Source organism: Mustela putorius, unplaced genomic scaffold (assembly GCF_011764305.1).
Source record: "Mustela putorius furo isolate JIRA1106 unplaced genomic scaffold, ASM1176430v1.1 tig00000224_pilon_pilon_pilon, whole genome shotgun sequence".
NCBI lineage: Eukaryota > Metazoa > Chordata > Mammalia > Carnivora > Mustelidae > Mustela > Mustela putorius.
In genome coordinates this window covers 15656639-15677925 of record NW_025421321.1, presented here as the reverse complement: position 1 = coordinate 15677925, position 21287 = coordinate 15656639, and the positions used below count along the sequence as shown (strand labels likewise).

At 41.2% G+C, this 21287-nt stretch overlaps 1 protein-coding gene across 11 annotated transcripts in view; it reads left to right on the top strand.

The window, feature by feature from the left end:
• The window catches only part of KANSL3 (KAT8 regulatory NSL complex subunit 3), a 42222-nt gene continuing 20935 nt past the window's right edge, over nucleotides 1-21287 (top strand). For 3 of the 11 annotated variants that reach the window (XM_045077753.1, XM_004752949.3, XM_045077749.1), the window contains exons 1-5: nucleotides 1-102; nucleotides 1129-1393; nucleotides 4441-4611; nucleotides 14124-14214; nucleotides 14357-14542. In XM_045077753.1, the coding sequence (XP_044933688.1) occupies nucleotides 1179-1393; nucleotides 4441-4611; nucleotides 14124-14214; nucleotides 14357-14542 (663 nt within the window). In that variant the 5' untranslated portion in view covers nucleotides 1-102; nucleotides 1129-1178. Of the gene's footprint in view, nucleotides 103-153; nucleotides 492-1128; nucleotides 1394-1692; nucleotides 1755-4372; nucleotides 4612-4771; nucleotides 4859-7589; nucleotides 7652-14123; nucleotides 14215-14356; nucleotides 14543-14801; nucleotides 14823-17375; nucleotides 17467-21287 lie in introns of those variants that run through there. The other 8 variants (XM_045077752.1, XM_045077750.1, XM_045077754.1 and 5 more) reach the window with 8 other exon arrangements.

Sequence of the window (21287 nt, the reverse complement as noted above, 5' to 3'; positions counted from 1 at the left end):
ATAATCCGCTTCCGCGTTTTGCGGGGCACCGGGCGTGGAGGCGGTAACGCGCACGCGCGCAGGGATCCGGCCCGGGCCGAGCGCGCGGCCGGGCGATTGCGGGTGAGGGAAGGCCGGCCCCGGCGCGGTGGCGGGTCCGACGGGTCGTGGCCCGGGTCGGGGCGAGCGGGGGTCTCGGGGAGGGATTCGGGACTCCCGGGGCATGCGGGGATCAGGGGCTGGAGTCCGGGGCCAGGGCAGCTGGGGTCGGACGGGCGCGTTGGGCCGGGGACGGACCTGGGCCGCCGTGACGCGGGAGCCGGGTCGGGCCCGGGCCCGTGACGCGGGCGGGAGCCGGGTGCGAGGCGGCTCCTCCTCGTCACGAACTCACCGTGACCTTGGCCAAGTCACTTCATCTCCCCCTGAGCAGGCGCCTCAGTCCGTACAGTGCGAATTATAAGCCCTGCTACTAGATGGGCGTTTCAAGGCTCAGTGGCGAGACCTCGGGAGGGGTACGTGGAGGACGGGGCGGTTTGCGGGGGAATGCCCACCCTGGCGCGGGGAGAGGGGGCTTCCTGGAACAGCATTTTGCTGCAGCCTTTGGGCTGGAGCTCTCATTTGGACATTTTAAGGACTCCAGAATATTAAGAAGTAGTTGCAAAACTTTTAACATAAGAGTCATAAAGGGCTTCCTAGAGGCCCACGTCGCGCTGTTATTGGGGTGCTCCCGCTCTTAGGGAATGGTGTGAAGCAATGGAGCAAGGGACCCTCTTAGCTTTGGAAGAATGAATGTTTGTCATTCCTGTTTACCAAAACCTTCCTTGCCTGTATAGGAATTTGTGGTGCTGGCCAGGCAAGTTTTGTATGTGCCCATGTGAGGCCTTTGTGAAGAACAGTGGAATCAATCAGCTGTCCAGGAAACAACTTTTGTAGGCCTTGAGTATGGAGGAGCCTTTGGTGTCAGTAGCGTTTTTTGGGGGGTGGTGTGGGATCTCAGGAGCCCTTCCTATGGTGGGCAGGGGTCTGCGGTGTAATGGATACTCAATTATGAATGATAGAACGTCACAAAAGTAAGCGTATTAGATATTATTCTAGGTTGGAAGAAATTAAGATCTTTGAATTGACTTAAACCGGAACTTTTTACTGCAGGTGACTAGCATGCAGATACCCATTCTCTGACTTGCTGGTCCTCTACTGACATGGCCCACCGGGGTGGGGAGAGGGACTTCCAGACTTCAGCGCGGCGCATGGGCACCTCGCTGCTCTTTCAGCTTTCAGTGCACGAGCGGGAGCTGGACCTGGTTTTTCTGGATCATAGCTATGCCAAGCCATGGAGTGCCCACCCAGATGCCAGTAGTGCTCGCCCCACACGCATGCTCTTTGTTACTCCCCGGAGGCAACACGAAAGTACCATGTGAGTTTGGGCTTCTCTCTTAAGGGTTGCCCTTGCCCTCTAACTGCACAGTAATCAAGTGTGGGGATTAGAAAGGATTTTATTGTGGGAGATTGTATGGGGGCCTGGGATATTTACTTTCGGCATCTCTGTTAAGCAGTGTGAGGTTATCCCACCTATATGTTGACATCTGCGTTCGAGACATCTAACAAGTTAGGAAAGCAGACAACATATTCCACATAGTTAATAGGACTTGTGTGGAAAGAGGATTCTTTAGCTGGTGATGAAAAAAGAATTGATTTTTAAAAATTGCCTCTCAGGATTAGACTCATTTCCTTTACTCTGGTGCTCTGGCTTGCTCCAACACTGGCGATGATTTGAGGTAATGTGATTTCCTTTTCCTGGCTTCACGCAGTAACGTTTAGAAGCATATTGCAAGACATATTCTACCTTGCTTTCTCTCTTAGTTTGTCACCCATGGGTTGATATAAACCATTCCTAGGTCTAATTGTATTTTCAACTGGCCTACATTATAGGGGAAGGAATTTTTTCATAAACTTACTATGTAATATGTGATATAATTACATTTGGCCTAAATAAACTTGTTTAGTAGTTCTTTTGAGCTTTAAGGTATGCTAATTTTGTATCAGGATTGGTTGATATATTCTATTTTTTTTTTTTAAGATTTATTTATTTATTTGACAGAGAGAGATTACAAGTAGGCAGAGAGGCAGGCAGAGAGAGAGAGAGGAGGAAGCAGGCTCCCTGCTGAGCAGAGAGCCCGATGCGGGACTCGATCCCAGGACCCTGAGATCATGACCTGAGCTGAAGGCAGCGGCTTAACCCACTGAGCCACCCAGGCGCCCGATATATTCTATTTTGATGATCGCATCATACCCTTAATTTTGTAAACTTTTTTTAGGGAGGGAAGAGATTTTTGTTTGTTGTTTGTTTTAATCTAATCAAATGTCTGATCTTTCCTCTAGGACAGGTTTTAGGTTTGTTGAATAGAGATCTTGTATTTTGTTTCTTTGCATCTCTCATTGAGCCTTAATGAGCTAGAGGTACCATGATGTGTGTTTAAACATGAATATAATAGGGGGTTTTATTTCCTTTCCCAGTGAGGGCAGCATTTTGTTGGATGTTTTAGTTGTAACAGGGTGGGGATTATGACCTTTAAGGACAATCTTGATGCCTCTGGCCTGGGGCATAACTCCTAAGAGCTCCTTTAAAGCTTCTTGCTAACTTTTTTTTTTTTTTTTTAAGATTTTATTTATTTATTTGACAGAGATCACAAGTAGGCAGAGAGGCAAGCAGGGAGAGAGAAAGGGAAGCAGGCTCCCTGCTGAGCAGAGAGCCTGAGGCTCCATCCCAGAACCCTGGGATCACGACCTGAGTTGAAGGCAGAGGCCCCAACCCACTGAGCCACCCAGGTGCCCCAGCTTCTTCCTAACTTTGAAACTCCTTTGTTCAGATCTTACGGTATCTTCTTAAAGTGAGATTCTGTGGACTTGCTCATTTCAGCACTTAGAAAATCATTTCCTTTTATACATTGTCACATATAGGTCCTAAAAGTGGGGATTAGCATGTTCTAGGGACTCTGTTGGTGGTTGTGTCAGGAATATTGTTGTAGTGAGGGTGTTAGTGGGAGCTAGGGAAGAAGTTAGTGGAGGCTGCCTTATGTAGGAATTTGATGCTAACTAAGAGTCATTGAAGGATTTTAAACTAGAGATTGAGTTTATATTTTTAAAAGATCACTTTGAATTTCTGTTGAATAGAGTTCAGGAGTGGAAATAGAAGACCTGCTAGGAGACCATTATAGTAGTGGGGGTCAGAGATCGCGATAGGTTGAGTAGAGGCGGGAATAGTACAGATGAAGAAAAAGGATGACCTTGATACACATTTCATAGGTAGAGCCAACGGCACCTTCTGTGATGAATTGGGAACACAGGCCAGGGTTAAAGGAAAAGGTGAAATTAGGATGAGTCAAATTATTGGCTTGAGTAGCTTAGTGGTACCTTGTGTTGAGGAAGACTGGGGATGGGGCGGTAGGGGGTAGGTTAGGAATGGTGAAATCTGGAGTTCTCTTTTAGGCATATAAGTCTAAATGCTGAGCCCAGTGTCTGGTCCAGAGAAGATAATTAGCTCTTTCACTCACCACCAAATCTAGCCACACATATTTCACTTCATTTCATAATGATGTAATTATTCCAGCCATTAGGAATAGATGCATTAAGATCATCATCAGGATCAAAAAGTTAAAGCAATGTTTGATAGATAGCCAGTAGACCATTTTGATTGGCATATTATTTTGAGTGACTAATTTGGTGCAGTGAAAACCCTTACGGCAGTAGGATTTCATTAATAACATTTTAAAATATGAAAGATCCATCACATATCCATTTCTGTTTGTTTCTGTTCTAGGCTTCTTATACAGTGAGTTAAATAACTAAGGTGTCTACATTCCAGGTGATCTGTCTTAGACAATCATAGGCTTTTATAGCATATAATTAGCTACCAGTTGACTTGCTAATGAAAGGGAAAGTTTGTGTGAATAATTTAAAACTAGCACTGAGTCCCAACAGAACTCTTTGCAATAAGAAAAACGTACTGTATCTGTGCTGTCTAATATGGTAGCTGCTAGCCACATGTCTGTTGAGCACTTAAAATGTGGCTGAATTTTTAATTCTGCTTAATTTTTATGAATTTTAGCAGTTGCATGTGGCTTATAGTTACTGTATTGGAAAGTACATGTAGGCAGTCAGCTGTTTTCTAATGGAATTTTTTTTTTTTTTTTTTGAAGAAAAATAGCTGTCATTTTTTATATGGACACATTTTAAAATGACTTTGTGTTCCCCCAGCACATAACAGCATGTCAAAGGGCAGAGATCTAGACAAGTGTTGGAAAGATGATTTTGGATCATAATTTTCTTGTGGGTATAATGTGCTTATGTATACTTTCAAGCTGATTATATTAAAGAGTCATTTTTTGGCAACCAGATGATCGTTAAACACCTGTGTTGTGTGAAGTACGTGTGGCCTGGTCCTATTTCCTCACCTGTTTACAGTGAATCAGACGTCCCAATAGATGTGGAGACAGTCACATCAACCCCTGTGCCGCTCTATGACAATCAGAAGGCACGCAGCGTGATGAATGAGTGTGAACGGCATGTCATCTTCGCCAGGACTGATGCAGATGCCCCTCCTCCACCAGAGGACTGGGAGGAGCATGTCAACAGGTAGGCCGCTGCTCAGGAGGACTGGTCACTATAGGGTTAATGGTCATTGCATTGTAAATATTTTGTATCATCATCTTCATTGAAACACGTCTGTTAGAAGTTTATTTCATTTGCAGCCATAGGAGTCAGAATGTTTTCTTAACTCTGTTATAACTCTCAGCCCAGGATGCAGTGAGATGCTTGAGAGGAGGGCTTGTGTCTCAGCCATCTTTGCATCCCTGACAACTGGGACACTGCCTGGCACATAGTAGGTATATAATAAATGTTTATTGAATAAGTAAATGAATTAAATATGATAGGTATGACTAGTTCTGTATCCTCTATATTGCAGGCTGTGCTATCAGAGTTACTCAGACTACAAACAAACAAGCCATTAAATAAGAGTACATTTGTAAGATACTGTGTTTATATAGTCTATAACTAGAGTAATGAAAATGTTTTGGAGTCGCTTGGAAAGCTAACAGATGTTTAATTTGAGTGGCTTTTAAAAATAGATTTGCAGTCTGTGGGTTTTTTTTTTTTTTTTTTTTTTTTTTTTTTTTTTTTTAAAGATTTTATTTATTTATTTGTGAGAGAGAGAGCGAGCACAGGCAGACAGAGTGGAAGGCAGAGTCAGAGGGAGAAGCAGGCTCCCTGCGGAGCAAGGAGCCCGATATGGGACTCGATCCCAGGACGCTGGGATCATGACCTGAGCCGAAGGCAGCTGCTTAACCAACTGAGCCACCCAGGCGTCCCCAGTCTGTGGGTTTTGAGGAAGTTTTCATGACTTTGTTGGCTGATTTTTTTCCCATGTTTCCTATTGACCCAGGGGACTCCATTCCTCTCCTCTCTGGCGCATTTGTCATTGTTGCTTTAGCATACGTTTATTTATCTTTTACTTACTGCATAGCAACTCCATGAAGATCAACTTTACATGCCATACAGTTTACCTGTTTAATGTGTACAGTCAGTGGTTTTTAGTATATGCACCACCACAATCAATTTAATGAGCATTTTTGTCCTCCACAAAAGAAACCCCGAACCCATTAGCAGTCATTTCCCATTTCCTGCTAACCCCTTCATCCCCTGGCAACCACCAGTCTACTTTCTATCTCTCTAAATTAGCTTATTCTGGACATTTCATTTAAATGGAATCATAAAAATATGTGGCCTTTTGTTTCTGGCTTTTTTTACCTAGCATAGTGTTTTCAAAGTTCATTCATGCTGTAGCATGAGTCAGTACTTCATTCCCTTTTATTACTGAAATTCCATTGTGTGGATATACCACTTTTGTTTATCCATTCATCCATTAATGGATATTTGGGTTGCTAACACTCTTTGGCTACTTTGGATAATGTTGCTATGAACATTCATGTACTGATTTTTTTGTGGACATGTGTTTTCAGTTCTCTTGCATATATACCTAGGAGTGGAATTGCTGGGTCATATGGTAACTGTTTAACTTTTGAGGAATTTCCAGTTGCTTTCTACAAGGGCTTCACCATTCTACATTCCTCGTAGCAGTGTATGAGAGTTCCGGTTTTTCCACATCTTTGCCAACACTTGTTATTGTCTGCCTCTTTTTAAATTTTTACCATTCTAGTGGATGCAGAGTGACTTTTGATTGTGGCTTTAATTTGCATTTCCCTGATGGCTCATTTCTCTCTATCTGCTGTGCAGAAGGGAATGTTAAAATCTTCACATCAGGAGTGTGTAGGTGATAAACTTGCCATACTTTTGGAGAGCTCTTGTTTTATAATAATGGAAGAGGTAATAAGATATAAAGAAGTGTAGGAAGGTTTGAGGCAGTTGGCCTGGTTTTTGAGTCTGGTCAGAAGGAGGGAATGAGATTGAACAGATCTGCTTGTGTGAATAAGGTAGTAGCTATGGAAGGAGGAGCAGTTCTGCAGCTGGGTCAAGAGCTTGTGAAGAAGTTGTTTGGGGGTCTTGAGTTGGAATTGCTGTTGTGCCCTAAGAAGGGGAAACGCTTTCCAGAGTTTCAGCTAAAGAGGGAAACTTCTGCTGTGAGTGAGGATCAACTACTAGAGTAGTCCCAGTGTCAGTGAATGCAGCAAAAATGGTTTCCTGCCATTGTAGCAGTTAATAATAATTAAAAAATGTGACAGTGCTAGTACCAAAAAAGAACTACCATTTGTTGAGTGCTTTCTAGGTGCCAGGCACTGTGCCACACGCTTCATATGCATTTTTTCTTTTAATCCTCACAATAACTCTCTGAGTTACATCCTTTCTTCGTCTCTGTTTTGTAAGATAAAGAAGCTGAGTTCGGGGAGATTAAGAAACCTTAGTTTAGCAAGTCATGGAGCAGGAATTTGTTCAAAGCAAGCTGTCTGACTCCCAGAGCTCAGTGTTCTTGGCTATGTACCCTCTCTTGAAGGGCACATCTTTCAAAGAGGGACCAGCTAGTGGTAGCAGAACAAGGCGTCCTCACACCATTACGTGTCCCTTTGTGGTGTTACCAGTTGCCTTGCCACCAGTTTGCAATTTCCGAAACTGTGTGGGAGAACTGCATGAAGTTCTTTTTATCTGTTCACCCATGGTCATGATCAGGAGGTTTTTGGGGGCTCTTCATACTTAAGCAAAGTCATCGGAGACTTAATGCATATGAATATCTGATTCTTAATTTATAAGAAGAAAAATAACCTGTAAGGCAGTTAAGACACTGGGGTGGCCTGGCCAGAGCATCAGTTATCAGTAGGAGAGTCTAGGAAGCTGTTCTGTTCCAGAAGTGGGTGGTGAGTGGACAGTCTGCCCTGGAGGCACCCTCCTTCAACAAGGCAGCTTGCTTCCTCAAAGCAAGATGGGCCCACAGAGTAGGCCGGGGCACACCATCACCTGCCCAGTCCTACAGAGAAATACCAACAGAGTCTTATCTTTGGCTTGTCTTTCTCCATGTGGACCTCCATCCTTCTGTTATGACATTGCCACAGATTGATATGATTAATTAGCGCTCAGTTTATCTCAGATTATTTGTTTTTTAGTGTCTGATGAGATTTTGGAGGAGTCCTCTCATTAGCAACAGGCTTACAAACCATCTCTTCAGGTAGGTCACGTTTGCACACAGCTAATTTCATTATTTGATGATACTTACTGGCTTCAATTTCAGAGGTCACCATTTTATGACCTTGTTCCTGAATTCTGGATATGTAGCCTGTGTAGAGCTTGCAGTTAGTTCCCTATGCTCTGATTGTAATCATCCTGTTGCCGTTCTTTCCCTTGACTTGATTGTTAAATTGCTGCTTCTTGTCTTCCTGTATAAAATCCTGTAAAATTACAGTTTCCCACATCAAGAGCTCATGGGCTATAGGACAGTGCCCTAGAAATCTGCTTTTCCTCAGAGCTTACTGATCTGTCAGTAGAGTCAGAAACTTAATTTTCTTTGTTAGAACCCTTTCCCCCCCTTCTTGAATTATTTCAGTAGAAACTGCCTTTAGATAGCTTTCTGTGTATAGATAATGAAGGCCCCCTCCTAATCCCAACTGACTCTGACTTTCTCTGGTAATGCCTGATATTTTGTGAAACAGTTTAAATATCCCTCTCTGCCTGATTTAATTGCCTAGATCAGGGGTTGGCAAACTATGGCCAATGTGCCAGCTTTGACCCATTGCTTGTTTTTGTATGGCCCATGAGCTAAGAAATGTTTTTACATTTTATTAGGTTGAAAAAAAGTCAGAAAACATGAAATCAGATTTCACTGTCCATAAATGTAGTTTCTTTGGAACGCAGCCATGCACATTACTTAGGTATTGTCCATGTCTGCTTTTGCTCTGTACGCATAGAGTTGTATAGTTGTGACCCAGACCATGAAGCCCACAAACTGAAATATATGCTATCCAGACTATGAAAGAAATAGTTTGCTGACCTCTGGTTTAGATCATGCTCTTGTGTCTGCATGTCAAAGTCATGTTGCTTATAGAGCCTTTGAAAATAATTTACATTTGCTGGTATGCACTGTTGTCCTGAGGAAGTTGGACCGGCTCCCCCGCCCCCAACCGATGTTTTATCAAATACCAAGTTTAATTAGGTACACAGCTTTTGAAAGAGATTTAACAAAATACTCCTGGCACATGGTATTTCTCAGCATGGTCAAATGGATTTAAGGGTATTTCCAATGTTTCAGTGAAAGAATCTAGTGTCTTTAAGCAGGTTGTCTTATCTTGAAATTTAGAACTTCTGAATTCAGCCAAAAGAAGTTTATTCTCCATTTTAAAATTTGCTCTAATTATACCTCTCAGTATTATATATACCTATCTGTGTATTAATCTTAGTTTGGATGTTTGAAATTTTGATCCCAAGATCTTTGAATTATTTTTCCCTCCCCCCACTTCTCTTTCCTCTTCTTTCTTCCTTTCTCTTAATGTCTAAGCAAAGAATTTTTATAATCTGAAAAAAATAAGTGTGGCCTACTCAGTCTCTGTGACGTTCTTTATCTCTCCCTGTCAGACTTCTGGTTAAAAAAATCCTTTAGACATTTTAATATTGAATTAGTCTCCCTTAAAACAGTATCAGAGAAAGTATAATTACCTTTGAAATCATGAGGCTTTTCTGGGACCAGTGTGACTTTGGCTGCTTTGGATAAGATGAGCCAGAGGTCAGACATCAGTTAGGTTCTATCAAAGTATGGGGAATATGAGATTATCTGATTTCATCAAAGAAATGAAGAAAAGGCACTTTTGCACTCATGAAAATTGAATTGGTTTAGGTAGGAGGAGCACATTGACTCACCACAGTTCCCATCAGCTATTTGACTGTTTAGACTTGTATTTAAATTCTGTCTCCTGTTTTTAAAATTTTCCTTAATTATATCTTTTGCATGCTCTTTATCTTAATCTCGGGTTAGATCATTTTTTCTCTGCCCACTTAATTTTCCAACCTCCCACGAAGCTGACAAAATATAGGGAACATGTTTGAGTTCTTGGAATCGCTTTGTTACCTATCCAGCAACAATCCTAAGAACTTTTTCTGGGATTTTAGACTCTCAACATTGTGGTTTTTCAGTTTAATTTCAGCTGTCGTTGGTGTATGGTAGTAATTTCTAAGTAGCTTTCTAGTCCCCTCCTCCCCTCCCATTTTGTTCACATCATTTTTTCTTGCTTCCATCATTTTGGGTTTCAGAATAAATATAGAGTAAGAAAAACAAATAGAGAAAACATCCTGTTACATAATAAAGAACAGGATAATTTTGGAAATGCTGTTGGTGCCTTGTAAATAAATTATACCTCATTCTATGTCTTTGGAATTAAAGTTTGCAACATGACTGATAGACTTTGAGAAAGCACAAGAGATTGTTGAACATGAAGAAATTGTATTCATTGCTTACCCTGTGTGATTAAAAGTGAGCAATATTACCTGGGATGAGACTACAGTGTAATTCCACTTTTGATGTTTTGCAGTTCTTTCGTTTTTTGTTCTTTGTTTTTTTCTCAGTTCAAGGTTAATAGAAACAACAGAAGATCAAAAGTGTTGCCCTACTACTGTACATCACAGTTGGCCTGCCCTGTAACACAGTTCAGGCCATTCTCTCCAGAGAAAGAAAGGCTGGACTCCCCAACCCCTGCAGTAAAGGCCTGTCCCATCCCATACCACATCTGCACAAAGTCTAAAGTCTTGTGTTTTAAGCATAACAATAGTACAAAAGAGATTTTGTTTTCATGGCCACCCACTACAGCCCAGCCCTAAAATGGCCCTGCGCTCACTTCTGCTTAGAGAAATACTCTTTGCTCTTCTGGACATCAGGCTTGATGGTATCACTGCCAGGCTTCCAGCCAGCTGGTTACACTTCCCCATGCTTGTCGGTAAACTGGAAGGCCTGAACCAGTCGCAGAGTCTCATCCACAGAGTGCAGTTTTTTTTTTTATAGATAATACTTTCACAGAACTGGAAGTTGAAATTTTTGAGAGAAAGCTTTTGATCTTTCATTTCCACTTGAAGAAATTTATCTTACAGAGATGTTTGCATTCCTGTATAAAGATGTAGAAGATGTGTGTATTGGTATGGAAAGGAAGGGTGGTCACTGCAACTGTTCGTAATAGCAATAAAAGAGACACATCCTGAATGTCCACCAGTAGGGTAGAACCAGCCACTAAAAACAAGAGATGTAGGGCACCTGGTCATGATCCCAGGGATCGGTGCTGCATCGAGCTTGCTCGATGGGAAGCCTGCTTCTCCCTCTCCTACTCCTCCTGCTTGTGTTCCCTCTCTCGCTGTGTCTCTTTCTGTCAAATAAATGGATAAAATCTTTAAAAAATAAAATAAAACCAAAGAGATTTGTTGATCCAAGTTCACCCAAGAATTGCTATACATAAAAAAGTGACTTCTCATGTGAATGTACTTTGCGTTTAAATAATGTGGAGGAAAATGAGATTGTGAACCAATGGGCTGGAGCTGCTTTCCCACAAGCCTTCCTGGTCCCAAGGTATCCTGAGTTCCAAGGTTGAGTTGAAGTCTCTCCCCACCTCCCAAGTCAAAAATTTCTGAAATATCAAACCACAACAAAAACTGACTGGATCCTGATAAACTAGCAGGAATTAAGCCAAAAGAACTAGGGGGAAATAAAGGACAATTCCATAAAACCCAAGACGTCTTTTAGTACCCCACAAGGCGGTTATGGAGGAGTGGGAGGCTTGGGAAGTTAAGGGATTCAGCTGTAGCAAGGATAGCTGCTGAAGATAGAGGGTGCTTCTGAATTCTCCATCATGGATGTCAGCTGTTACCTTACAACTTGTGTTTCCATCAGTAATCATAGCTGAGTTTTGGTTGCTAGAAGCAGCCTTGGAGGCTGAGTAGTCCCCATCTATTTTATTGTCAAAGAGACTGAGGACACACAGCCAGCTCTGTATTGCGGAGCTGGTTAGAGTCCTTACTCCTAGTTAGTGTTCTCTTGGACTGTGTATACCTGTAGTCAGTTGTGAAACTGGAGATGTGGTAGGTGGAGATTTTATTTTACAGAAGAAATGAAGGCCCATAATTTTCTCCCTTTCTAGAAGGTATTTAAGGATAGTAAGATCATTGTAGAAAGCTAGTAACAAAGGGCAGTTTGTCTTCCATCTGCATATTTACTGGGCCTTGTTACAGTATTCTTAGATGACCTGTAGAAAATAGGGTGTCTTGCTGGTGGTGTATGATGGAAAAGGTACTAGTTTGTTATAAAGTGAAAGGAATTGAGATTGTTGGAGTCGTTTCAAGCCCACCCAGGTATGACCCCCCACTCAGTTTACAGTTGAGCCTGAATCATGTCTCAGCGTTCCTCTCCTGCTCAGTGCTCAGTGTGTTGGGGAGTGTAGGGGTTGGTATTTGCACTCGGCTGTTCACAGGACTTGGAATGTAGTATACCTGCAGTTCATCCATTTATTTATTCAGCAGATGTTCCAGTAGCTCTTGTGTGTCAGACACTGTTTTACATGCTGGGATATAACACTTAAGCAAAACTGACCAAAATCCCTGCCATGTTGCCCTTTACAGTCTAGCTGAGGGAGACACATTAAACAAAGAAGTAAAATGGGTAGAGCACAAGGTGGAGATATGGCTGGAAAGGGAACTAGGGATTCTGGGTGGGTATTGGTAGTTTTAAATAAGGGTGAGTCAGGGGAAGCATCAGTAGAACATAACGTTTGAGCAATGACCTGAAGGAGATTGGAGAGGGAGCCGTTGTGTCTGGTATATGGAATGGATGACCAGGGCCCAGTCTGTGATGTGGGAGCATGGAGGGTGTGTGTGTCAGGTGGGCTGGGGCAAATGTGGTGAAGCCCAATAAGTCAGGAGCAGTCATGGATGATGGGGTGGGACAGGCAGTGGGGTCCAGATAATCCACTAAGGAGGTGGTTGCTTTTGACTGATTGAAATGGGACCACTAAGGGCCTTTGAGCAGAGTGACATGGTTTGATTTGGGGTTTTTGATGGATTTTTTTTTTTCCTCTGTAATTGATTTTCCAAATGACTTTCCAAAAGGTTGACTAAATTTATATTTCCATCAGCAAAGTATGGAGGGACCTATTTTCTTACATTCTTATAACACAGAGTATTAAGTTTCTTAATTTTCACCCATTTGATAGGTGAAAATAATTTATGATTTTCATTTGAATGTGTGATTTTGGAGGGAGTTGACTCCTTTTTTGCGTGAACTGCCTTTTCATGTTCTTTGCCCATTGTTTTTGTTTTGAGTATCTTATCATTTTCTTGCAAATTTTCCGGAGGTTTTTTTAATTTAATGAAATGACAGTTATTTTTCCATTGTGTTTTGACTTTAGGATATAGTTTAGTTTTTTCCTTTATAGAAGTTTGAAATTTTTATCTTTATATCTTTAATATTTATTTCTTTTGTAGCTTCTAGGTCTTAGGTCTTATTTATTTATTTATTTTTAAGATTTTATTTATTTTTTTGACAGAGAGAGACACAGTGAGAGAGGGAATACAAGCAGGGGGATTGGGAGAAGGAGAAGCAGGCTTCCCGCGAAGCAAGGAGCCAGATGCAGGGCTCGATCCCAGAACTCCGGGATCATGACCCGAGCCGAAGGCAGATGCTCAAGGACTGAGCCACCCAGGTGCCCCTTAGGCCATATTTAGAAAGGTCCATATATATGTGTGTGTGCGTGCCAGGGAGAGTTGATAAACATATACTAATTGGGCATCGTCTGTTACCTTTCTCTTAGTCTCTTTAGGAAGGTTACAGGCCAGAGTTGGAGTATCAGAATCATTAAGATGCCAGGAATGGACTGAGGGGGGACTTAAATAAGCTCCTGGCCACTGTGCTGGGTATGATGAGGTGGGAACAGCAACAGTAGGACTAGTTTCTAATTGTAGGAGTTTATTGCCGGAGTTGGAGGAGGACACACTAAGCCTTCCTTAATCAAAGTAAACGTGTGTATACCAGTGTCATATGGGGATGGTACAGCGTCAACTCATATGGAACAGACCATTCAAAAGGAAACTTGCTAATTGTGTAGTATACAGAAAAACGTAAAAAGTATACATGGAAAAGGGAGAGCGAGAGTGTGGGATGCAATATTGGGGAAAATTCATTTGTTATATTCCTGTTATAATCCTAAAGGTAATTTAAATAGGTCTCTTACCTTAGTCTGAGGTTTTAGTATACTGAAACACTTGCTCATTCTGTCTTTTTTTTTTTTTTTTTTAAGATTTTATTTATTTGACAGAGATGACAAGTAGGCAGAGAGGCAGGTAGAGAGAGAGAGGAAGGCTTGATGAGCAGAGAGCCCGATGTCGGGCTCCATCCCAGGACCCTGGGATCATGACCTGAGCCAAAGGCAGAGGCTTTAACTCACTGAGCCACCTAGGTGCCCAGCTTGAGTGTATATATTAATACAAATGTATGCTGAGGTGACTTATGGGCAGTTTTGGAACCAGGTCTTGTGCTTTAGCTCAGTGGTCTTTAAACTGCTTTGAGTTATATTGTTTCATAGGGTGGACAAAAAAACATGGCATAGTCTTTGTACAGTGTACATGCATGAGGAGTGTCCCCAGCGTTTGACTTTAATTCCTTGGAGTTTCTCTTATAGGACTGGCTGGACAATGGCCCAGAACAAGCTATTTAACAAGATCCTCAAAGCCCTGCAGTCTGACCGGCTTGCCCGTTTGGCCAATGAAGGGGTAAGACTCTAGAAATTGGCCCATTGATATTCTCTTCCTAGTACAGCCTTACTAGCTGACTAACTTTTTGGTCCCCATCCTACCTGCCCCAGTTGCTAACATGGTGCCCCTCTTGTGTTATCACTTCACTTATATCTTCCAGGCTTGCAATGAGCCAGTGTTGCGCCGTGTTGCTGTGGACAAGTGTGCGAGGAGAGTGCGCCAGGCTCTGGCAAGTGTGAGCTGGGACACCAAGCTGATCCAGTGGCTGCATACCACCCTGGTGGAGACCTTGAGTCTGCCCATGCTGGCTGCCTATCTGGATGCTTTGCAGACACTGAAAGGGAAGGTGAGGCTATGACTGGCGTCTCCCCTGTCCTTGGTTGGCCAGCCTCTGTTGCGGGTTTAGGAAGTGGGGTTGGGCAGGGTCACTGCCTGGTCAGCCTGGAGGACATGACTGAAGAAAACAAGTTTGTTATTAAAAATGGGAGACATGGTATCATTTCACGTTTTGTCTGGTATCAACATCTTTATCCCTGCTATCTCCAGGATGAACTGTGAGACCTGAAAACCAGAATGTACTTTTAGCCTCTCCAGCCCTGCAGGTTGTGGTTTGAGTCACCTCTGAGGTGAGGTGAGAAAAGAATTACCATGGGGAAGACGAAGGGTTTACCAGGGAGATGTGCTGAGGAGGCAAGAAGCAGATTCGGGTGTTTGGAGTGGGGGGCTATGGAGTGGGGAAGAGTGCTGTCCATTCTAGGCTTGTGCTCTTAGCAGTGGTTTTTCTCCTGACAGGCTCTTATTTTCTTAGACTGTCAGGATCGCAGTGTATACTTTGATTGTTTCTCTCTAAAACTTTTTGAATTTTTAAATTTTTATTATTTAAGAATAGTCAAGATACAGTGTTATGTTACTTTCCATATACGATGTAGTGATTTAACAAATCTGTACTATTACTCAGTGCTCACCACAGTAAGTGTAGTCACCATCTGTCACCAGAGAATTTTATTGCAATAATACTGACTGCTCCCTATTCTGTGCTTTTCATATCTGTGACTTACTTATTTTATAATTAGAAGTTTGTATCTCTTTACTGCCCTTTACTTATTTCACCCATCCCCAACCCTCTTTCTTCTGGTAACCACCAGTTTTTTCTCTGAATTTATGGGTCTCTTTCTGTTTTTTAGTTTGTTCATTTATTTTATTTTTTAGATTCCTCATATAAGTGGAATCATGGTAATTTGTTTTTCTCTGACTTCATTCACTTAGCATAATATCCTCTAGGTTCATCTGTTTTGTTGCAAATGGTAGGGATTTCATTCTTTTTTGTGGCTGAGTAATATTCCTTTTTTTAAAAAGATTTTGTCTATTTGATAGAGACAGTGAAAGAGGGAACACAAGCAGGGGGAGTGGAGAGGGAGAAGAAGGCTTCCTGCTGAGCAGGGAACACAATGCAAGGCTCAATCCCAAGACCCCAGGATCGAAGGCAAACGCTTAACGACTGAGCCATCCATGTGCCCCACTGAGTAATATTCTGATTCCAATATTCACTAGTATTCTAATTCACTGTTCTATTCTAATTCACTAGTATTCTAATATTCACTAGTAATATTCTGTGTATATATACCACATCATCTTTATCCATTTATCTATGGATGGACACTTAGTTACTTCTGTATTTTAGCTATTATAAATAATGCTGCAATGAACATAGGGTGCATATATCTTTTTCAGATTTCTTTGGGTAAATGTTCTGTAGTGAGTTACTAGATCATATGGTAATTCTATTTTTAATTTTTTGAGGAACCGCCATACTTTTTCCCCAGTGGTTGCATTACATTCCCACCAAGAGTGCACAAGGGTTCCCTTATCTCCGTGTCCTCTCTGGTGCTTGATATTTCTTGTCTTTTTTATTTTAGCCATTCTGACTGGTATAAGGTGATAACTCCTTGTGGTTTTGATTTTGCATTTCCCTGATGGTTAGTGATGTCGAGCGTCTTATCATGTGTCTATTGATTGTCTGTATGCCCTCTTGGGAAAAGTGTCTTTTCAGGTCCTCTGCACATTTTTTAAATTGGATTATTAATTTTTTGGTGTTGAGTGGCATAAGTTCTTTATATAATTTTAGATATTAACTCCTTATCAGATATATCATTGCAAATATCTTCTCCCATTCAGGAGGTTGCCTTTTCATTTTGCTGATAGTTTCCTTTGCTGTGCAAAAGCTTTTTGGTGTAGTCCCAATAGTCCTAATTTATTTTTGCTTTTGTTTCCCTTGCCCTAGGGAATAGATCCATAAACATGTTGCCTAAGGCCAGTGTCCAGGAGGTTACTGCATATGTTTTCTTTTAGGAGTTTTATGGTTTCAGATACCACATTTAGGTCTTTAATCCATTTTAAACTTTTTAATTTTTTTTTTTTAAGATTATTTATTTATTTATTTGACAGAGAGAGAGATCACAAATAGGCAGAGAGACAGACAGAGAGAGAGATGAGGAGAGGCAGGCTCCCTGCTGAACAGAGAGCCCAGTGCGGGACTCGATCCCAAGCCCCTGGGATCATGACCTGAGCCGAAGGCAGAGGCTTAACCCACTGAGCCACCCAGGCGCCCCCTAATCCATTTTAAATTTATTTTTGTGTATGGTGTAAGAAAGTGGTCCAGTTTTATTCTGTTGCATGTGGCTGTCCAGTTTTCCCAACACCCATTTTTTAAAGAGACTGTCCTTTCCCTGTTGTATATTCTTGCCTCCTTTGTCATGGATTAATTGACCATGTAAATGTGGGTTTATTTCTGGGTTTTCTATTCTGTTCCATTGATTTTTGTGTCTGTTTTTATGTTAGTACCATACTATTTGGATTACTGTAGCTTTGTAGTATATCTTGAAGTCTGAGATGGTGATATGTCCAGCTTTGTTCTTTCTCAAGATTGCTTTGGCTATTTGGGGTCTTTTGTGGTTCCATACAAATTTTTGGATTACTTGTTCTAGTTCTCTGAAAAATGGTATTGTAATTTTGATAGGGATTGCATTGAATCCGTAGATTGCTCTTGGTAGTATGGACATTTTAACAATATTAATTTTTCTAATCCATAAGCATGGAATATCTATTTCTTTGTGTCATCTTCAGTTCCTTTCATTAATGCCTTACAGTTTTTAAAGTAAAGGTCTTTTACCTCCTTTTAGTGTACCTGTTGGATGGAAATACAGGTGAATGGGATCATCTCTTGGCCCAGCTACTTTCAGCATTAGAGCCATTGTGAAGAGAGCAGAGAAGGTATACACCCTAGTCTCTGAATATTCTGTTGGGAGTGATGCAGTGTTGGAAAGACCGGCTAGGCTTGGTTGGCAGAGAAGTTGGTTACTGATTAATTATTTCTAAGTCTATATTGACAGTGATTTTCAAGGCTTTGTCGTTTCAGAGTTGTACTCTACTGCCAGATAAAAGCTTTTATTTATTTTTTAAATTAAATTTAAAAATTTTTTAAAGATTTTATTTATTCATTTAACAGAGAGAGAGAGCACAAGCAGGGAGAGAGGCAGAGGGAGAGGAAGAAGCAGGCTCTCTGCAAAGCAGGGGAAGCCAGATGTGGGACTCTATTCCAGGACTCGGGGATCATGACCTGAGGTGAAGGCTGTGGCTTACCCAACTGAGCCACCCAGGCATCCCCAGATAAAAGCTTTCAGAATTTTTTCGGATCAGATCCTCTGCCTCAAGGTGTTGAGTGGCTTGTAGTTACAGAGTAAGTTACAAAGAAATGGCCGTTTTGTAGTGAAGATCTTTTGCCTTTGTTACTGTCCTTATGTTCTCCCTGCTTCCATACTCAAATCCCTGACTCAGGTAATCTGTCTCTAGAATAGGCCCTACAGAGTCTTGCTTCTGTCTGGTGTCACTGATTGGAAAGCATTTTTCCCACGTTCTGTTGGAATTCGGCAGAACACATCTCACTTCACTTGCTACATCCTCAGATGAAAATTGCCTCGACTTCCTTCTCTATTGGATGATTTGAATCAGTAGTGTTGGGTTTCTTTATTTTTCTAGCAGTTATAAATAGCCTCTTTTGTTATTTGTGTGTTTGTCTTCCGTACCCCTTGTAGGTGCCTTGTAACTAACTGCAGCTGTGGCATAAACATTTGTTTCCTGAGTTAAACTGATACAGTCTCATGGTATATTCCCCTAATTTCTCAGGCAGAAATCTTAGTTTTGCTTTTTTAAAATTAGTGATACTGGGCGCCTGGGTGGCTCAGTGGGTTAAAGCCTCTGCCTTCAGCTCAGGTCATGATCCCAGGATCCTGGGATCAAGCCCTGCATCGAGCTTTCTGCTCAGCAGGGAGCCTGCTTCCTCCTCTCTCTCTGCCTGTCTCTCTGCCTACTTGTGATCGCTGTCTGTCAAATAAATAAAAAATCTTTAAATAAATAAATAAATAAAATAAAATTAGTGATACTGTCCATGCTTGTCATTGCCTGATGCAGCGTATTTTCTTGTGTTGTCTTTGAACTTTGTGACTTACTTTATTAGTTTCAGCTGTACAGCATGATTTGATATTTGTATGTAATGTAAAATGATCACAGTAAGTTAATATGTGTTGTCATGCATAGTTACAAAATTCTTTTTCTTGTGATGAGAACTTTTAAGATCTACTCCCAACAGTTTTCAAATAGACAGTGCAGTATTAACTATAGTCACCATGCTGAACATTATATCCCCATGACTTAGTATTTTAGAACTATAAGATTGTACTTTTTGATCCCCCTTCACCTATTTTGTCCACACCCAGTCCTCTGCCTCGCAGCCACCAATCTATTATCTATATCTGTGAGCTTTTTTTGTTGGTATTGTTTTGGTTTTTGCTTTGGATTCTACACATAAGTGAGATCATACAGTGTTTGTCTTTCTCTTAATCATTTCACTTAGCATAATGCTCTCAGGGTCCATCCATGTTGTGCCAAATGGCAAGATTTCCTTCCTTCTTTATGACTGATTTTGAGTTAGTGTTTTTATTTTCTTTGGGTAAATACCCATAAGTATAATTGCTGGATCATATAGTAGTTCTATTTTTAATATTTTGAGGAATCTCCATACTGTTTTCCATCGTGGCTGCACCAGTTTACATTCCCACCAGCGGTGCACAAGTGTTCCCATATCTCACATCCTTGCCAACACTTGGTATTTGTCTTTTTCCTAATAGCCATTCTAACAGAGGTAAGATGATTTCTCACTGTAGTTTTGGTTTGCATTTCCCTAATGATGAGTGATGTTGAGCATCTTTTCATGTGTCTGTTGGCTGTCAGTATGTCTTCCTTGGAAAAATGTCTATTCTTCCTTGGAAAAATGTCTACACTTTAATTGGATTATTTTTTGCTATTGAGTTGTAAGAGTTCTTTATATATTTTAGATATTAATCCCTTATTGGATATATCATTTGTAGATATCTTCTGTTCAGTAGGTTACCTTTTCATTTTATTATTGTTTCCTTTGAAAAGACCCTGGGATTATGACCTGGGCCAAAGGCAGACGCTTAAGCCACTGAGCCACCCAGGCGTTCCTTCCCAAGGGATTCCCCTTCTGAGAACTGGAATATGTCATCTGCAAATAATGTCAGTTTTACTTGTTTTTAATTTGGATTCCTTTTACTTTCTTATCTAATTGCTCTAGCTAGGTCTAATAGTAATACAGTGTTGAATAGAAGTGGTAAGAGGGGCCATCCTTATCTTGTTCCTGAACTCAGAGGAAAAGCTCTTAGCTTTTCACTCTTGGGTATGGTGTTAGTTGTAGGCTGACTTTACAACCTGCATCACCATCGTACTTCTCATTTTCTGGTTTTTCAGAATGTTTTTGTTCTTGTTTTAAAGATTTTTCTTTCTCCAAGAGAGAGAAATCACGAGCAAGGGGGCAGGGTAGAGGGAGAAGCAGACTCTCTGCTGAACAGGGAGCCCAATGTGGGGCTCGATCCTAGGACCCTGCTATCACAACCTGAGCTGAAGGCAGATGCTTAACCATTTGAGCCACCCACGTGCTCTGTGTTTGTTTTTTCTGAAGAGTACCTTTAACATTCAAAAATCTTTCCTTTCCCCTAGGTCATTTTGACCTTTTGTGGGTAAGGTGGAATTCACAGAGGTACTTCTCAGTGTGAGCAATAGCATGTCCCAAACCTACACTTACACATCTGAGAGGTCACATTTTCTGATGAATAGTGAAAAATAGGACATGGTATAAATCACAATATACACAACACATGTGTTATATTATTTGGGGCACAATTTTTTTTAAATTTATAAAATCAACTGATGTTCATTGAGGAAGTTAGAACAAACAGAAATTTAAGGAAAAAAAAATCTAAGAAAAAAGCTGTCCAGGGGCACCTGGGTGGCTCAGTGGGTTAAGCCGCTGCCTTCGGCTCAGGTCATGATCTCAGGGTCCTGGGATGGAGTCCTGCATCGGGCTCTCTGCTCAGCAGGGAGCCTGCTTCCCTCTCTCTCTCTGCCTGCCTCTCTGTCTACTGTGATCTCTCTCTGTCAAATAAATAAATAAAATCTTTAAAAAAAAAAAAAAAAGCTGTCCATAACTCCATAAAGATAATTGTTAATATTTTGGCATATTTTCTAATAGCATTTTTCTGAGTGGAGGTAATTTTTTATGTTTTCTATTTTTTCTTTAGCATTTTAGTAGTTACTTCCTTATTACAAATTCTTTAAAATTTTTTTTTTTTAAGATTTTTTTATTTATTCATTTGACAGAGATCACAAGCAGGCTGAGAGGCAGGCAGAGAGAGGGGGGTAGGCAGGCTCCATGCTGAGCAGAGAGCCCAATGTGGGGCTTGATCCCAGGACCCTGGGACCATGACCTGAGCCGAAGGCAGAGGCCTTAACCCACTGAGCTACCCAGGCACCCCAAATTCTTTTAAATATTTTAAATTAACCCTTAATATCTAGTTATTTGGATAATTTGCTTAATCATTCTCTTATAGACATATTTAGGTTATTTCTTCTTTTTAAATCATTATCGAGAATGAATTTGTCTTTTATACATAACCCCCACCCTCACAAACACCATGTGTGTGTTTGTGTTTTTGATACATTTTGTTAGAAGTTTTCAG